The sequence below is a fragment of the Furipterus horrens genome, unplaced genomic scaffold (genome assembly GCF_987537825.1).
Source record: "Furipterus horrens unplaced genomic scaffold, mFurHor1.1.pri manual_scaffold_4, whole genome shotgun sequence".
Classification (NCBI taxonomy): domain Eukaryota; kingdom Metazoa; phylum Chordata; class Mammalia; order Chiroptera; family Furipteridae; genus Furipterus; species Furipterus horrens.
In genome coordinates this window covers 79115925-79134224 of record NW_028327174.1, presented here as the reverse complement: position 1 = coordinate 79134224, position 18300 = coordinate 79115925, and the positions used below count along the sequence as shown (strand labels likewise).

The 18300-nt window shown below is 36.4% G+C and overlaps 2 protein-coding genes across 4 annotated transcripts in view; one reads left to right on the top strand and one right to left on the bottom strand.

Annotated features, from left to right (window-relative positions):
* Positions 1-11250, bottom strand: part of METTL25 (methyltransferase like 25) — a 92625-nt gene extending 81375 nt beyond the window's left edge. For all 3 annotated transcript variants that reach the window (XM_090273672.1, XM_090273673.1, XM_090273674.1), the window contains exon 1: positions 10931-11250. In XM_090273672.1, coding sequence (XP_090129798.1) covers positions 10931-11177 — 247 coding nt within the window. In that variant the 5' untranslated portion in view covers positions 11178-11250. The remainder of the gene's footprint in view (positions 1-10930) is intronic.
* Positions 11040-18098, top strand: CCDC59 (coiled-coil domain containing 59). Its single transcript, XM_090273676.1, has 4 exons — positions 11040-11518; positions 12461-12773; positions 15441-15540; positions 17571-18098. The coding sequence occupies exons 1-4, from the start codon at positions 11365-11367 to the stop codon at positions 17730-17732; spliced, it is 729 nt and encodes a 242-aa protein (XP_090129802.1). The 5' UTR covers positions 11040-11364; the 3' UTR covers positions 17733-18098.
* Positions 18099-18300: the final 202 nt, after the last annotated feature.

Here is an 18300-nt window from a genome sequence, read left to right as displayed (position 1 = left end):
AATAATAAAGTATCTAGGAATAAATTTGACCAGGGAGATAAAAGGACACGTACTCAGAAAACTATAGGACACTGAAGAAAGATACTAAGGAAGATACAAGTAAGTGTAATCATATTATACTGTGTTCATGGATTGGAAGAATTAACATTAAAATATCCAAACTCTCCAGAGCAATCTGTAGATTCAACACAATTCCTATTAAAATACCAATGGCATAGTTCATAGATTAAGAACAAGTATTCCAAAAATGTATATGGAACCAAAAAAGAACCAGCATAGCATCAGCAATCTTGAGAAAGAACAAGTTGGAGGTATCCTAATACCTTATATCAAACTATTGATATACTGTAACGTCACTGTAATCAAAACAGCCTGGTACTGGCATAAGAATAGGCACATAGATCAATGGAACACACCAGAGAGTCTAGATATTAACCCACAATTAATATTTGACAGAGGAGGCAAGAGTATACAATGGAATAAAGAAAATCTCTCTAATAAACAGTGTTGGGAAAACTGGACTGGTACATGCAAAAAAATAAAATAAAACTAGACCAACAACTTATACCATATACAGGAATAAATTAAAAAAATAAAAAAAGAGAGGGACATTTATTGAAGAGCATACAAGATACAAGAAATATTGTACATAGGTCAATGATGCCTCAGATCCCAAATGCCATCATCTGCCCTGTTGTATTTCCGTGAATCTCATTGATGGTCTGAAATTTTTTCCCTTTCAAAGGTGATTTTAGTTTTGAGAAAAGCCAGAAGTCACAGGATGCCAAATTCAGGTTGTAGAGGGGCTGAGTCACTTGGGTGATTTGATATTTTGCCAAAACTCTGCACAAGACGTGATGCATGAGTGGGCCCGTTGTTGTGATGAAGCTGCCAACCACCAGTTGCCCAAAGCTGCGGCCTTCTGAATCATCAGAATAGTTTCCTCGGAGGAATGTTCAAGCTTAACACAGAACTTGATGCACATTCATTGCTCTACTTGTTCAGTCATTTTGAATGTGATGGCCACACAGTACAGATGCTCACTCAATGGTGCCTACTGCCCCCAGTGACTAGTACAGCAGAGTCATCCTTGGCTGCCAGGTTACATCAATGTTGTACAAATTATTTTCATTATATTAACAACAGCTGGACTTTTTCCAGACAGACCTCATATACCTATGACCCATGGACACGGACAACAGTGTGGGGATTGCCTGAGGGAGAGGGACAGTAGATAGAGGCAGGCAAAGGAGGAAAAAGTAGGGACAACTGTAATAGCGTAAACAATAAAATATAATTAAAACAACACTCCTATAGCACAACGCTCAGTAAGTGTTCGCTGAGTTGAATTAGAAATGTTTTCTAAAATGGCAATTTACTTATATTCAATGAAAGTTTAATAACACAGTTTAAAGCTTTGGATTCTGTTCACTTTAGGCTTCTATTCTTTATACTTGCTTAGCAGATTAAATGCAAAGTGAGAGTCTGACTTGCTGAACTATGAAAATTTACAAGTGGGGTGTGTTAAATTTTATGAATGCTTAATCTATAACCTTATCATTTATGTGAGAAAGAAAATAGAAATATACACTATTGCTTTTTAAAAAATAATTAAATAAATCAATTTATATCACCCAATTATGTGCTACGAAACTTTTTGTCAAAGATACATTAGGGTAACTTATGGTTGCATACAAAATGAAAAAATATGTTATTTCAACATGTAAACTATGCTCTTATTAATAAGAAGATATAATTGACAAAGAATTAACATGCATGTACTTATTGTGCCAACATTAACATCAGATTGAACATATGAAGTACATGTAACCATTTCAAGAGCAGTTTTCATACTTAACTGATATTTATAAACATAAAATTAAATATAAAAATAGGAAAATCTAAACATAGTGTTTTTAACTCTGAAGACCCTTTTCATAGTTTAATTTGAAAAATAAATCATACAAAACCTCAGCAATTTAGAAACTGATTTGCTAAATGAAATACAAACTTGACTGAAAAGAAACAATGCAGAGGCACTCACTATGTGCAAGGTAAAAACTGAATCCGAATAAAGCTAATTTGTTACAACTTGTGATTTATCTATGGGACATCGTGTCTTATCATTTACGAAGCATGAGGACAAAAAGAGTTCAGTGTGGTTCCAGGCAGATCAGCAATTCCCAGTAAGATGTCTACTGAGATGCCACATGGGATGCGCTTACTCAGGCCTCGCACTTGTTTTGAACTGTCTGAGACCATCTTCTCTCAGATATTTTTATGGCTCGCTCTCTCATCATTTCAGTGAAAACTTCTCTGACAGTCCTATTTCAAACTGCAGCCCACTCAACTCTCACTCCTCTCTGATCCTTTAAGAGATTTTATGGCATTTACACCACCTGAAATAGCAAGTAAAATCCAAAAGAATACAGATTTTTACTTATTGCCATATTTCCAGAACCAAGTATAATGCCTGGCATTCTCTGTAAGTACTCAATGACTGAAGGAGTAAATGAATGAGCAAGAACTAGGTTTTAATTCTAGTTATCAAACTGTTTATTCCTGTGTGGCCATGAGCAATTTATTTATTTGCTCTAAGACTTTATCATGGGAGGAAATATCTATTTTATAATGTTGTTTTAAAGAATATACACATAATTGCACACATATATACATATATGTTTATATACTTATACAAACCTTTAATTACATACACATTGTGACTACATGCATGCACACATGCACACATACACAAACACACTATCCTAACACAGAGTCCAGAGCACAGTAGGCAACCCCCAAATCATGATGTCCTAACACTGAGTAACCTAACAGTTAGGATTTCGTTGGATTATGAGGCAGAACACGCTCAAATATTTAGGCCCAGAATATCATACAGGCTACTAGAGAAGACCTTGAAACCAAGATCAATACAGATACTCAGTTTCCAAATCTAGGATCTGCCAGGAGAAAGAAGATTTGGAAGGCCTCCATCATTAGAATGAAGGAACAACTGCAACTTGAGAGAAAACAGAGATGTCCAATAGCCAACACAAGGTACTATATTCTAAACATAATGAAAGCGAGAATTAATTACTCAGCGTTTGGGAGCCCAGTGGTTAGCACTGGGCACCATAATAGAATCAACTTTAAAGAATAGGAGAGAATTTTAGTACTAATGATACTAATCTGATGTGAAATTTGGCATAATCTTCACTATGCCTTAAAGACCTGATGAAGAGTTTCAAGTTTGCATTACTACAATATTTTAATTTCCCATAATAAAAAGTGTCTATTTTCTAAAAACAGCCAAAACCAAGAGATGGTAGCTTGCTAGAAATTCAATAACTTCAAATTTAATTTAAAATTAGAAGTATTTAAAAATAAATTAACTATTTTCCAAAACATAAATTTAAAGTTAATAAATCAATGTAATTGTCAGTAAAAAATGAATTCTAGATTGTAAAACTTCAAAAAAATGATGTTATAACTGTAAAGGATACTTTAAAAATGATCGGTTTCAGTGTAGTAAATGCTCTGAAGTCAATCTCTTGTTTTCACTTGTTCCTACCACAGTATCTTTCTTCCTTCCACTGTAGTTTCTGAACACCACTGAAGGCTCTACTCCCCATGGTGCCTCAGCAATGTCAGTATCTTAGTAACTAACCCTGCCATTGAACTCCTACGGAGAAGACCACTATTTCTTTTCTATATATTGGTATGGGCCTGGACTTCCAGGTTTTCAAGAATAAAAGAGACTTTTCAGTTTTGTTTTATATATATATAATTAAGGTAAGACACATAAAAGACTTTTTTGTCCCAGCTAGACTGTAATTGTAAGTATAATTAAATTACTAAAAAGGGATTTTGAGAGGATAAAATTAAGTCACAACACCCCTTTAAAACTGTACTTTTTTCATTGTGCATTTCATTAACTTGAGTTTTAACTTTTTATTATTCTAAACTCCATTACTTACATTTCAACATTAATACAAAATACATGTGTATCTATTCTACTGTCTCATAACTAAATTCAGTTATAATCATTTGTCAAGTAAAAAAAAACATGCAAAAGGAATTTGCATTAAATATACATTTTTCCTCTAAATTCTACTGTACCTTCAGCAGATCTTGTCCTTTACTTGCTTAATTTTTGTAATGATGTACATAATTCATAAAAATCAAATCTATTTTATTCTTTAGGGGCTATTATTCAAGGTGGCTGCTGTATAGAGAATAAACATACAAAATGTCAGCCTAAACTTTAAGTTTGCCATTTTGATTTACATAATCAAATAAAAGGGAAGAATTAAGCTTCAGTAATTGATAGTTGGTGCTTGATTCCCCTCACAAAGAGAATTATTTCACACTTGATTAAAAGTAGTTAAATAAATGTTTGAAGGTACATAAATATACCATAATAAGGAACAAACAGTTACAAGGAAATGAAGAATGAGCACAGGTGTTGTGATACTAATAATGCTTTCAACTTCTTACCCTGAGGTGTAAACGCCATAGAAGCCTATGAGTCCCCTAAGGCTGTCTGTAAAGTTTTGTGTCTATTTGTGAGCAAATATATCTAAAACAGAATGCATTATTTTCCCAAACGACTTCTCAGCTGATTTCGCTAATAGTATTATCCATTCCTATTCTTCAAGACATTTCCATATTTCAAAATCTTGGAATTATCTTTGATTACTCCACTTCTTTGAACTCTGTATAACCAAAAACTATCAATTTTCTTTGTACAATCTCTTTTAAAATCACTTTCCATTTATTTATTTATTTTAATTGACTTTATTGGGGTGACATTGGTTAATCAAATTATATAGGTTTTAGGTGTGAAATTCTATAATACATCATCTGCATATTATATTGTGTGTTCACCACCCCAAGTCAAGTCCACTTCCGTCGCCATTTATCCCTTTTACCTTCTTCTACCTTCCCCCACCCTCCTTTCCTTCTGGTAATCACCATCATTTCCTTTCCATTTTGCCTCAGCAACTTAACTCATCTCTAGACTACCACAAAGGGATTCTAACCCACGTCCCCATGGAAGGACGATTCCAAACAATTTAATAGACCAGTCTCCCAAAATTGGCTACAATATTGTTATAACCTTACTTTTAGCTATTTATAAATTTATGAATGCCTTGCCCTGTGTTCCTTACTGTCCCCAAATATCTTCACTCTTTTGCTTATACTGTTCTACTAACCTGGAAGGCCTATATACTTTCTACTTAGCCATATTAAATTCAACAAACATTTAATAAATGAGATTCTACTATGTGGCTCTTATTATATTCTAGATACCAGAACTCAGAGAGTCAAAGGCAATAAATCATTATAACATAAAGTGTTAAGTGCTCTAATAAAGGTAGGAATAAGAGAATATACAGATGACTATTTTGGTTATTAATTTAATATAATTTGACCTGGGCTTTGAAAGATGAGAAATAAACAAACGTTTACTAAATAGATGGGATGGGAGAGTTCCATGCAAGGGGAATGCATGCACAAAATCAGAGAAAGCAAAAATGCATGGCATCATCGGGAAACAAGGCAGCTGAAGAATAAGGTACATGGGCAGAGAAAGAATGGCAAAAGCAGCATTGATAATGAGACACCACTCCCTCATATTCTCTCCCTTCAACTTTTTAAGGTTGAAGACATACTTTAAAATTAAGAACTGACATCAAATTATTTCAGACACCTTCATGATTAAAGTTGATCTGGAGTCAGGTCATGTAGGAAGTGCAATCATTTATTAACTTTGCTGACCTAATAATGACTTGTCATAGGCTTTTTCATCCCAAGATTCAGGTTGATCTAAGCCCTCAACATGATTATGGCTTTAAAAATAGGGACTCTTAAGGTATGGAGAGTAAAATCTTTAAATCATAGGATCTGAGCACTGGAAGCAACCCTAGGTAGCTTTTAGCCAGATGAGCCATAACTATTTTCAGTTCTCAGTCTCTTTTGAGAATAGAAGCAAACTCCTGAATTCATTTTCACGGGTTACAAAGAAACTGACTGAAGCCCACAAACCAAGAACCATAATCTCTAGTACTTTGGGGGGCCAGGAAGATTATTTCAGTTTGTGAAGCTAGGTGGGGGAAGAGGATACATATCCATAAAGGGAGGTATTTACCGCACAGAAATATACAATGAAGTGGCCATATTTTCTGATATTTTTTAAGAGAAGCTCCAATTCCACATTTGTGTGCGTCAATTTTGAAATGTTTGTGGAAAATACTAAAAAACGTACTTATTGATCATGCAAGACATGTTTATAAATCATGTGAGACTAAGGGGTGGCTATTTCTCCACCTCAGTTATTGGAACACTCTAGGCAGTTACTTCTTAGATGAGAAAACTGAAGCCTACGGTTAAGTGCCCTTTGCAAGACACACAGCCAATCAGAGTTAGAGAAGGAAAGAAGTAGGTCTTCTGACATTAGCTTTGTCTGTCTCTACCTGAGGGGAGCAGCATATAGTGGAGATGACTAATATTCATTATGCCTACTCACTTATTTGAGTAGGTTTTAACAACTATCTCATTTACTATTATACAACCCATTCAATCCAGAATTGATTCACATTTTTTAAACAAAAAAACAAAACAAAACTGAGGCTCAAAAGCTTAGCTAGTTTACACAAGATCACATGGTGCTAAAGCATCAGAGCAAGGATTCAAAACTGTACATGATAACCATAAAACCCGTATTGTTTCTGTGTTGCCTCCTGTTTGCTGACATTAATAGTGGAGGTTCCAGGTGAAGAGGCGATAGTAGATAAGGCCAAAAGGTGAAGAGCTCTATTTTGCAGAAAATGGTGACCTGTGATGGCTTTTGAGCAGAGGAATGACAAGACCAGAACTATGATTTTGACAGATAACTAGAGATCAGTTTGAATGAAACACAGAGTCTGAAGGCAAGAATAACAGCTCAGAGTTATTGCTAAAATTCTGTTTCAAGTTTTAAAAAGGAGAGGGTCAAACTACTTGCTGTAGAAATGGAGGAAGGAGAACTGAGTAAAAGGAAGGATCTTAAACCATTGATGGAGGATATCACTGAGTTTATGAGATGAAAAAAATAAGAGAAATATAAGCCCTAATAGTCATGAAGCCATGTAAGCAAGGTAGTGTGTGTGTGTGTGTGTAAATCAGGGAAGGAATCTAAATTATGATAAACCATGAAGACAGGTTACTATAACTGCAAGGTTAATGATTTGACATAATTTAAACAAACAAACAACAGCATAAAATGAATACCTAAACAAATAGAAGACATTCAAGTTTGTTCTTATTGGCTAAACAAAAGTATAATTAAAGTAGAATGAGGGAAAAAATGCCATAGATGAGAACAGTCTCCATAAACTTTGTTTCACTGAACTTTTTAATACTTGAAAGGTATAGGGATGGGGTGGAATGGTGAACAGAAATGGGTTTATACTGTTAAAAACTAGAACATAAATTCAAAATCTAACTGGTCTCATCTAAAAAAAATAAATAAAAGCACTTTCTATATAGCAAATAAAAAAAGCATGATGACAAATTATCCTGGGTTTCCACAGATTTGTTTGCATTTTTTGCTCACCCTTACTTATAATTACAATAGTAACCCAGAATAAAATATATAAGAAAAGTGAATAAACAGGAGTTAAATAGAGCAAAACAGATGACACTAATTATTTCTCAGTTCTCACTTTCTATTTTCAACACACTTTCTAGCTCCATGTGTTCCAAATTACATGTGAGTGCAATTCCAATGCACCAGTTACTGAAATCATTGCCACCAACAATAGCTACATAGGATGGCCAGAAAGAAATTTAACCTATTAAATGCAACAAAAATAATTTAGAGAAAGCTCCACAAAATAATAATCTATCACGGGCCTACATTTCCTGTACTATTCAGTTAAAATATAGTAAATTAATTATATGGCTGTTCACCCAAAGGAACCTGGCCAGGGTTTATCACTGTTATCTGCTAGAGAAATCGCCTGACCTCTTCAAGCTGCCATTACCTGAAGCCTCTGTGAACTATTTTAATAGCCTCTGTCTTGTCTTTCTGCTTCCTCTTTTACCTTCCAATAGCCTCTTCTCCACACAGAAGTTAGTCATCCCTTTGAAACATAGATCACATATCACAACACTATACAAAATCCTTAAAGAGCTTGTCATTTCACCCAAAAGTAAAAGCCAAACCCTCAGTGTGGCTACAAGTCCTACACGCATTGCCTCAGGCTACCTCTCAAACCTTATCTATTACGAGTCTAACTTGGACAGCTTTGCTGTGCTTCCAACACACCCAGCATGCTCCATCTTGGGCACCTACTCTTCACTGGGCCTGAACACTCTTCCCTCAGACAGTTGCATGACTGGCTTGCTCACTTTCTTTAATTCTGTTCAAGTTTTGTCTCCACAGGCAAGATTTCGTGATCATGCTCACTATCTAAAACAGCGTTTCTCTCTACTGCTACTCCTTGCATGTCATGCTTTTCTTCACTGTATTTACACTACCTAATATTATATATAATTTTCTATGTATCTGCCCTCACTAAACAGCAGCTCCATGTGGGCAGGGACTTTGTTGTGTTTAGGACCGTAATTGTGGGGCCCAGAACAAGGCCTGGTAGGCAGAAGGGGCTCAATAAACATTAGTCAGATAATGAATGGATTAAGTGCTGCTATTTGTTAGGCATATTCTTAACTCTTTCTATGTATTAACTCATTTAACTTTCATAGTACTCCATCAAGTAGATATACTATAATTATCCCAAAGAGATAAAACCCAAGTTAACAAAGCTAATAAGTGGGGGAGTCAGGACTTGAATCCAGGTAGTCTGTCTGCAAAGCCCATTGTACTCATCTATCTGCTCAGGCGGTCAGAACAACAATACCACAGACTAGGAGGCTTAAACAACAAATATATTTTCTTTCTCACGGTTCTGGAACCTGAAAGTCCAAGATCACGTTGCTGCCCGAGTTGATTTCTGGTGAAGCCTCTCTCCTGGGCTTATAGTCGCTGCCTTCTCGCTATATCCTAACATTGTTTTTCCTGGTGTGTGCCCTTCTGGGGTCTCTTCCTCTTCCTATTGAATTAGGGGCTCCACCCAACTGACCTCATTAAAACATTAATTACCTCCTTAAAGGTCCCATCTCTGAAAACAGTCACATTGGGGATTAGAGTTTCAATATATGAAATTTGGAGAGATACAATTCAATCCATAACACTCATAATTTATGCCCTTGAAATGTAGTTATTTTCAACATCTTTCCCTTTTATTTTGGAGAATCAGGACTTTTTTTAGTTAGATCTTTTTAGTTGAAGAGAGAAAGAAATTTCAGGACCCTGATGGGCCAGAAGATCACCTGGCAAGAGAAATCTACTGAAATAGCTACACTGAGGATTTTCAGAAACAACCTGGTCTCATAAAACACCAAATGATTGTGCCAAACATCTGTTAGTGTACTTCCATACACTGTGCACTAACTCACTGCAGCTCTGGGAATTGTGCCTGTAACTCCTCATACAAAACTGTACTCCTTGAGAATCCATGATGGAAATCTGTTCCAATCTCCTTGGTGCTCCTTAAACATACCACGCCTGCTTCCACCTCAGAGCCTTTGCGCTCCCAGTTCTCATTATCTGGAATCCTTTCCCTCCAGATAGCTCCATGACTCATTTTTTACCTTATTTAGATTTTTCTTCTTATTATTAGAATATGTAAAACAATCTAATCCTTCTGTTGCAAAAAGACAAAGTTAAACCCATATGAAAATCATGGGCTTTATCTACTTTTTTAGAAAGGTAATTTCTTTTGTGGGAAAGCTACTATGAATCACTCATTAATTCATGTAACAAATATTCATTGAGTAGTTAGTTAATGCATGCCAGTTCTTTTACTAGGTACCCAGGAGCCCGTTAGTGTCCTCTCAACATTCTACTTCCAAAATATACTAGTCTAGGATGAATCTGAGTTTTTTGAGGATAAGAAAATCCACAGCCTACAAACATTTAAGGCACATACTAGATACTTTTTCAAATGAACTAGTAAGTATTCCAGATCCTCACTGCTACCATCTCAGTCCCGGATATAACCATCTCTTTCTTGTATTCAATAGATTAAAAAGCTCTTCTAACTGGCCTCTCAGCTTTTGCCCCACTGGTCAGTTCTTCAAATAACTATCAGAGTTATCTTTTCAAACGTTAGGTCACTTACACTAACTAAATGACTGCAAAGGTTCTCTTTACACTTAAGATCCAATATCCTCCCAAGGCTGGAAAACCCTGCGCACCCGGTCCCTGCCGACCTCCCGGGCCGCTGCACCTGCAGCCGCTCCGCACCTGGTTCCAGCCTCCGCCAGAGACGGTCAGCCCCGCCCTTGCCAGCCCGAGGGCCTCTGCTGTGGCTCACGGTACGCGTGCGCCTCCTCGTGCTCCCGACCACCTAAGTTAAAGCAGCCTCCTCGCACAGCTGCTACTATATTTGCCTGTTTTTATTTTCTTCCTGGCCCATTATCATAACTTGAAATTATCTTGATGTCTTACGTGTTGATTTACCTTCTGTCGTGTTTCCACGACTCTATAATATAGCATTGTGAGTACACTGTTCCCGTTGTTTTCTCCCAGTCAAAAATCATTGCTGAATTACTAAATGAATGAACGGCCCTGCTTGTTTCTAATTCTCTTCAAATTGTGGAAACACACACGCACCGGCGACGAAAGTGAGATCCCGGGACAGTGGACCCGCACCACCCCTCCTCTAACCGGATCCCCATTTCGGCTTTCCCCAAAGATAGCCTCGCGGGCCACGCCCCGAGGCTCACCCGATTGCACTCGTTTTCCGCTAGAGGGTAAGCTCGGCGGGCGAGGGACCACCTATCTCTCCATCCCCCCAGTCCGCCCCTCCCACCCGCCATTCACCTGATCCTCTCTCGGCTTCCACCAGGGGGCGCCAGTCCTCGGCGTCCGCTGTCGACCTCTTCAGCACCTCCAGCACCGTTTCCGGAGGCAAGTCGACCAGTTGCTCCCATACGGACTCCGTGTAGAAGTCCACTGTATGTGCATTGGAAATGGACAGGGCTTCCTTCAGGAACCGCAGCAGCCCCTGCAACTTGGCACGCAACGTGGACAAGTCCTGGGTTACCGGGAGCGAGCAAGAAGCCGCCATGACGCTCACCCTCCCGAGCAGTAGGTGGCGCAAACGTGGTGGTGAGGCGAGGGCTCTGCTGACAAGTAGCACAGGTCGGATAAGTAGAGCTCTGATCCACACCGGAGTTGAGCGATTGATTGCTTTGGCCTGATGACGTATTTTGACAGCGTCGGTGGTGGTTTTCTCGCGACGCGGTTGGTGTGCCATGGCGCCAGTGAGGTCTGCAGCAAGGTGGCGGAAGGGAAGTTTTGGGACGCAGGACGAAGGACTTTCTCCGGTCGGATTCAAGAATAAGAACATGAAACAGAGGACGTGGCGACCTAACCATCTTCGGGCCTTCGTGGGGAGCATTCGCGAGGGTATGAAAGAAGGCAGCCTTTACAAGTCCTCAGGCCTGTAAAGTTAAAACGCACGACCTTCCGACGCAGGGAAGCAGGATTTAGGAACTAGGTCCGTCGCTACTCGGAGCAGAGGAAGTCATTCCTAAGCCAGCTGTGTCCGTGTGCCTCTCAGCTCTACATGGGAGCAAGAGGTTAACGCTGTGCCTTTAAAAATCTTCCCCGCCTTATTCCCTCTTGATCAGAACTCTCCCTCTACGTTTGGCCACGAAACCGTCAGCAGAGAGCATCTACGGGTCCATTTGTGCGTGTATTACGGAAAAGGATAGAAGGGTAGGACCAGAAATCTGCCCCATACCCTTGCTGATGACAACCCAGAGCACTCCAGTCTTTCACCGATTATTCTTTCCTTCGTCTTAGTTTGTGTTTGTCATTTTGTGTTGTCTGTAAGTTCCCTAAGATCTCGGTTGGAATATATAAACATTAAATTCAGCTAGCTCCTTAGAAAGTCATACATCGTCTTCTCTCTTTCGTGTTGAATTACTTTTAAAAATAAGTCCTATATTAGTTTCTCTAAGGTAGAATAATAGTTGTGAGGTGTGTTTTTTTCTGAAGTATTGATGAAAGACCTAGATTAAGTCTTGTATGTGAATTAATGAACTTGTTTGCATTTGTGTATTCGATAAACTGGAGTTGGGCAACACCCTAGTTATATCGCCTTACTTGAGATTCTTACTTGAAGTGTCTGCACGACTGTTTGTTTCCTGGTCTTTTTGCAGAGAACCAACTTACTATTCACTCCATTAGTTTAAACTTGTTTTCTTGCAATAACCTTTCAAAGCAAAGCAAAATAATTATATCTGAATGATGATGAAAAAATTTTCATTGAAAATTAACAGCTACATTTTTCATGCAACTTTTTTTTCTGAAAAGGTAATTAATGATTGATATTCTTCAATGTAGGACAAGGCTTTGCATTTCGAAGAAAATTGAAGATTCAGCAAAATTACAAGAAATTGCTATGGAGGGAAAAGAAGGCTCAAGCGTCTCGGGATTCCCAATTCAGAGATCAATACCCTGATCATCTGAAACATCTCTATTTAGCTGAAGAGGAAAGACTCAGGAAGCAACGGAGAAAAGTTAACCAGCCTTTGTCAGAAGAACTTAATCAGGCTTCCCCAGCAGAACAATGTAACATTGATCAGGCTTTATCTGAAGAACATTGTGGCATTGACCAGCCTCAACCAGAAGAACAATGTAAAGAAGAAAGGGTCAAGTATGTTTTGTCTTCTTTTGAAATCCTTTGTTGTAAATTTAAGTAGTGTTTTATGAAAGAAATTATAGGATAATTTATGTAAAAATTAGAATTATTTGAGACATTTTAGAAGTCATAGTGTAATTAGGTAAAAATTTTTCCATGGAGGCTTTGTTTTTATCTTAAATGATCGAATTAGGCTAGGTTATCTTAATTGAAGAAGCAATGGAATGGGAATTAAAATATCTGGATTTTAGATTTCAGCCTTTCAAGTACATTTAACTTATTTAAACTGTGGTTAATGCCTGTTATTAATATATATATTTTTTAAAAACTAATTTTTGAGATGTATAGTGTGGTGGTTAAGAGCATGGATGGACTCAGGAGCTGGACTTAACATGTTGGTGCCTACTGTCCTCTCCTCTAAAATGGAAATGATAATAATACTAAGTATTTAATTCAGAGTTGCCATGTTGTACCTCAGCAGCATGAATTATTCACAGACTCTATGGTGTCCCTGACCTATCGTGACATTGTGAAGACTAGAAGGTACTTTAAAAAGTATATGGTACGTGGAAAGTGCTATGTGAGTGCCAGCTACCACTGCTGCTACTGCTGTTATCAGTCCAGATTATTTCCTCCAGAGGATGTTGACTTAGTGTCAATTTAAAAAGAAATGGCATAACTCCATAACACTTTCATTTTACAAGTGCTACCTTATAAAGCTTTCACTGCATATACCCTGTGTTACAAAACCATGTTAAAATCTAAACTTGCAGAAAAGCCAGGTGTTACTTGGGACCATAGCTTTTTTTCTTTTCTTTTTATTTATTTTTATTGATTTTAGAGAGAGGAAGGGGGGGCAGAAAGTGAGGCACAGGGAGGGACATTGATTCATTGTTCCACTTATTTATGCATTCATTGGTTGCTGCTTGTGTGTGTCCTGACCAGAGATCAAACCTGCAACCTTCACGTATTAGGATGATACTAATCAACTGAGCTAGCAAGCCAGGGTGAGACCATAACTTTTTACTTTACTGAAATGCTGTCCTTTAAAATTGTGAGCTATTTGTGCTAAACATAATAGAAACTGGCACCCCAGGAAAAAGCATATTTGGGGATGAAGACGGAGACAGTGAAATTTCAGTTTTTCAGTATGTTTGTCCATCATATTCTTGACGAAAGGATGTAAAGCTCAGACAAAAAATTAGCAGTAGAAATGTAGAAATGAATCATTTCCAGTGTTGAGTGAGGAGAGTTTATTCATGACATCAGATTCTGATCTTCTTAGGTAAAAATAATAGTTTTAAAGATTTATTTCAAAGTGAAAGTGGGGAAAAGCTGTCATTAAAATTAGAACTGCCTTAATTAGAAAAAGAGGTAAATACAGTGACGGCTATGTCAGTACAGGGAAATTGTGCAAGGTAGAGCATTAGTCAACTCTCAAATACTTTATAAAGTCCAAGAAAAACAGGGCTGAGAACAGGTCTTTGTATTTGTGGTCTAAGCAATCATTAGTGACCTTGGAGAGATTTTCAGTAGATAACCCTGATGAAGTTTTTACTCTTACATGTAACATCCAAAGCCATGGTCATGGATATGACTATCTACGAAGAATGTGGAGACCAGAGGAAGAAACAGTTGGGGAAAATCCGGGAGTTAAAAGAGAAAGAGGCTCTAGAATGGCATGCTGAGAAGCAGTTAGGATCAGGAGAAAAGAGTGTCACCAAAACTAGGGGAATGGAATTTTCAAAAGTAGTTAATTAAAGGAGACTGGAAAGTGCCCATTGAGTTGATCATCATGTTTGGCTAGAAGGTCATTACTGTTTTGGCATGGGTTATTTGATTGCAGCGTGAGAGCAGAAGTCAGATTGCAGAGTAAAGAAATGAATGTGAAGTGACTGTGTTAGTCTCTTCATTGTTCTTTCTAGATACTTGACTATGAAAGGCTGGAAAATGTGACATTGGTATAAGAGGATCTAGAGTTTGGTGATGGGTGATTTATGCATTTGTTTACTTTAAGAAGGCGGCTGCTGAAATATACTGTGTTTTTGAAGTTGGTATAGTTAAAAGTAGAGAGGCAGGAAAAAGGAAGATTATTATATTAATGAATCTGATAGCCTGAGGAAAAGGAGTGTTTGAATTAGCAGTGACAGGGTGGGACGCCTTCAGAGAGATGAGAAGTACTTGAAGATAGAATAGTTCTCATTGGTGGTGTGGTCACTTGTGACAAAGTAGATGAAGTGGAGTAGAGATGAAGTGGTCAAAGAACTTTTGAATTAAGATTCTTGTATACCCGCAATTTCCATTATATTTTTCAATTTAATGCCTTCTTCAGGCTGCCATTCCTGCCATTCATATGCTGGTTTTCTGTTTTTCTGTTTGTGTTTAAAAATTTTTTTTTAACATTCTAGGATCTTTCAAATCTTTCTGTATTTTCCCTGGTTGAAATAGTTCTCCAAGAGTCTCCACGTACCACCTTGTAATTTATCTGAAAGCTATAACTACGTTTTTAATAATGTTAATTGTATATTGTATTAATAAGATTAATGTCGTCTTTCTTTCCCCTTTTCTCTATTTTTTTGCGTTAGTTAGATTTTTCTATACAAATATTTAGTTGACAAACTTGTCATAATTTTAGTTATATTATTTTTAATCATTGTGACTTGTTTCTTTGTCTTATAAAAGCTTCGTTACCATTCCAAAGAAAAATAAAAAGAAAACTTCAAATCAAAAAGCACAAGAAGAATATGAACAGATACAGGCTAAGCGTGCTGCTAAGAAACAAGTAAGATCTTTAAAAATACTTAGGTTCATTTTTCCTGTTCATGCTAAATGTGTATATAAACTGTGTTCCTTAGTGTGGGGCACATAGTGTGCCCCTGTGAATGTTTGCTGAGTAAATCTATGGTATGGGCAGAACTGAAGAATTTCAGCATGTTCAGATTCCCTGATTATTTATATTATTCTAGAGAGGTGGGCAAGAATAGGACTTTAAAGATATCGCTCATATGTTAATAACATGAGCTCCTGGGATAATGTTTACTAAGAGTTTATTCCAGGAACTTGCACTTCTAACAGTAAATTGAAGAAATTCTTATGTATAATTAAACTTGAGAAACACTGACAGAAAGAGAATATACATGGCTTTCATAATTTTATATTGAAGCAAATAAAAGCCAGAGGAAAGGTGAATAAAGTATTTTTCTTTAAAGAGTTGGTCTTGCCAATTAAAAACCCTACTAATTAACTTAGGAAAAAGTTACTACTCTATAATCATTAAGAAACCCAAAATTAAAATAGATTTTTCAGATGAGGAGAACAAAATTATGTTCAGCTTTAACAAAATTGCAATTATCTATCACTTTAAATTCCTCAAAGATGGCACTGACATATAATTTTTTTTTTTAATGTTTTAACTTTAGGATTTGTGTAATTAAGAAATTTGGAAATTTCTGGAAGTTTCACATCTAAAATTTTTATGATTATTCTTAAACTGGTGGCCGGCTAAGATGAAGGAGAAACATTTCTCCATTGAAATAGTGGACCTTTGTTTCATAGCTTATTTCTGCTTTTTTCTAACCAACCATCTGATATCTGCCACCTTTGGGAATAGTATACCAGGAGAAGTATTTCCTTTACATAGATAAATGCTAGGACATTGTAATTAGGAAAATTGACAGTCTCTAGATTTCAAATGTTAATAGCCAACATGAGAAATCAAAACTAAGAACATTAATTAAATAAGGACCCATAATTGATGGTAAGACTATTATCCTTTTTCTTTTTTTTTAACTTTGTTTAGTGAAATTCCATAGAGATAAACTACACTCCATACCTAAGTTCACAAATAAGTTCCAGATTTTTATGTGCTTATTAAAATAAATAAGGTAGCATACCATATGAGAACATAAGCTTAAGGTATAATGGCATAGCATGATAGAAAATTGCTCAGACTTTGAATTCACAAAATCTGGATATGAGACGTGGCTGTACCAGTTATTTGGGATCCTGGGCAATTCACTTTCCATATCATTGAACATCACCTATTTGTAAGATGAAGATATAAACCTAGCATAAAAGTTTTAAAGAATGAAATGTACTATGATGTATATGAAAGTACTTGGTTAATCATAAGTCACCATGCAAATTTAAGGCTGTCATTTTGGGGCTATATGTGTTACAGAGGAAATTGAAAAACCGGGCACATAATATGTTATTTAAAAACTTCTATTTAACATTATATTTGATTTAGTACAAATATTATCTTGCATTTCAAGTAGTACTTCTCGGATCTATACCCTATATAACTTGAAACTTTTTTTCTTAGACTCAAACAAACTTGAATCTCTTAGCAAGTGAAATGAGCATGATAATTCTTAAATGGTTAAAAATTATTATGCCTAGCATAATGTTTTGCACATATATGGTATGTAGCCAAAAATTTTTCCTTAATGAAATCTATCATATGACAAATTAGAAAGAATACCAAATATTTTGGAAATAAATATTTTAGTCTTATATGGACTAGAGAAACTCTAAAATCCCTTTTAATTCTTCATTGGGTCTAGGTAAATGACAAAATCATTTCATAAAAATGTCTTCTGTGCTGTTTGCATAAAGATAATTAAAATTGTTTAATAACTTGATGTTATAGCATGTATTGTATTATAGTGCAAAGGCAAAAAGTACTCTACTTTTAGTAATGGGTAACAATATTTTGAAAATAGAGACAAACCTAAAGTACTTTCTTGGTAATACCTTTTTCACTGCAATTTCTGAACTATATCTTGTTTGTTACTAATTTAATAATTTCAGGAATTTGAGAGGAGAAAGCAAGAGAGAGAAGAAGCTCAAAGACTCTACAAAAAGAAGAAAATGGAAGTGTTTAAAATACTGAGCAAAAAAACTAAAAAGGGCCAACCAAACTTAAATTTACAGATGGAGTATCTTCTTAAAAAAATACAAGAAAACCATTAAATCGGACATTTTGTTCAATCAAGGGTTAAAATATCTGCTGTTGAGTTCTTTTGTATATGTAGTATACTTTCTAACAATTCACTAAATTTGTCAACATAAACTGGATTGCTAAGCTATGCTAGATATAAAATTTCCAAATATTTTCGTTCATATAAAGGAAAATTTTCCATATGTGCTCTATATACTATGATGTGTTTGTTATTTATTTGCCTATGAAGGAAGGGTTGCCTGAATAACTGAAAGAACCCCTTCTATTTGGTGACAGGTTCAAGCGTTCAATACTTTTGTACCACATAAAATTCAGATGAAATAAAATGCTTGAAAATAAGGGAGCAGAGCATTCAATAAAGCATTTCGATGAAAATTTTCAATTTACTTATCAACTGATAACAGTTTTAAAATTCATTTTAATAGTGGAGGCAAAGACTCTCCTTGGACTTGCTGATTTATTTATTTTAAATTAAGCACACATTACAGGGGGGTGGATTTTTTGAAACCTGAGAGCCCAATACCTGGATGCTGAAACTACCTTCTGCCCGCGCTATTGAAGTGTAGGGTCTTCATGAAT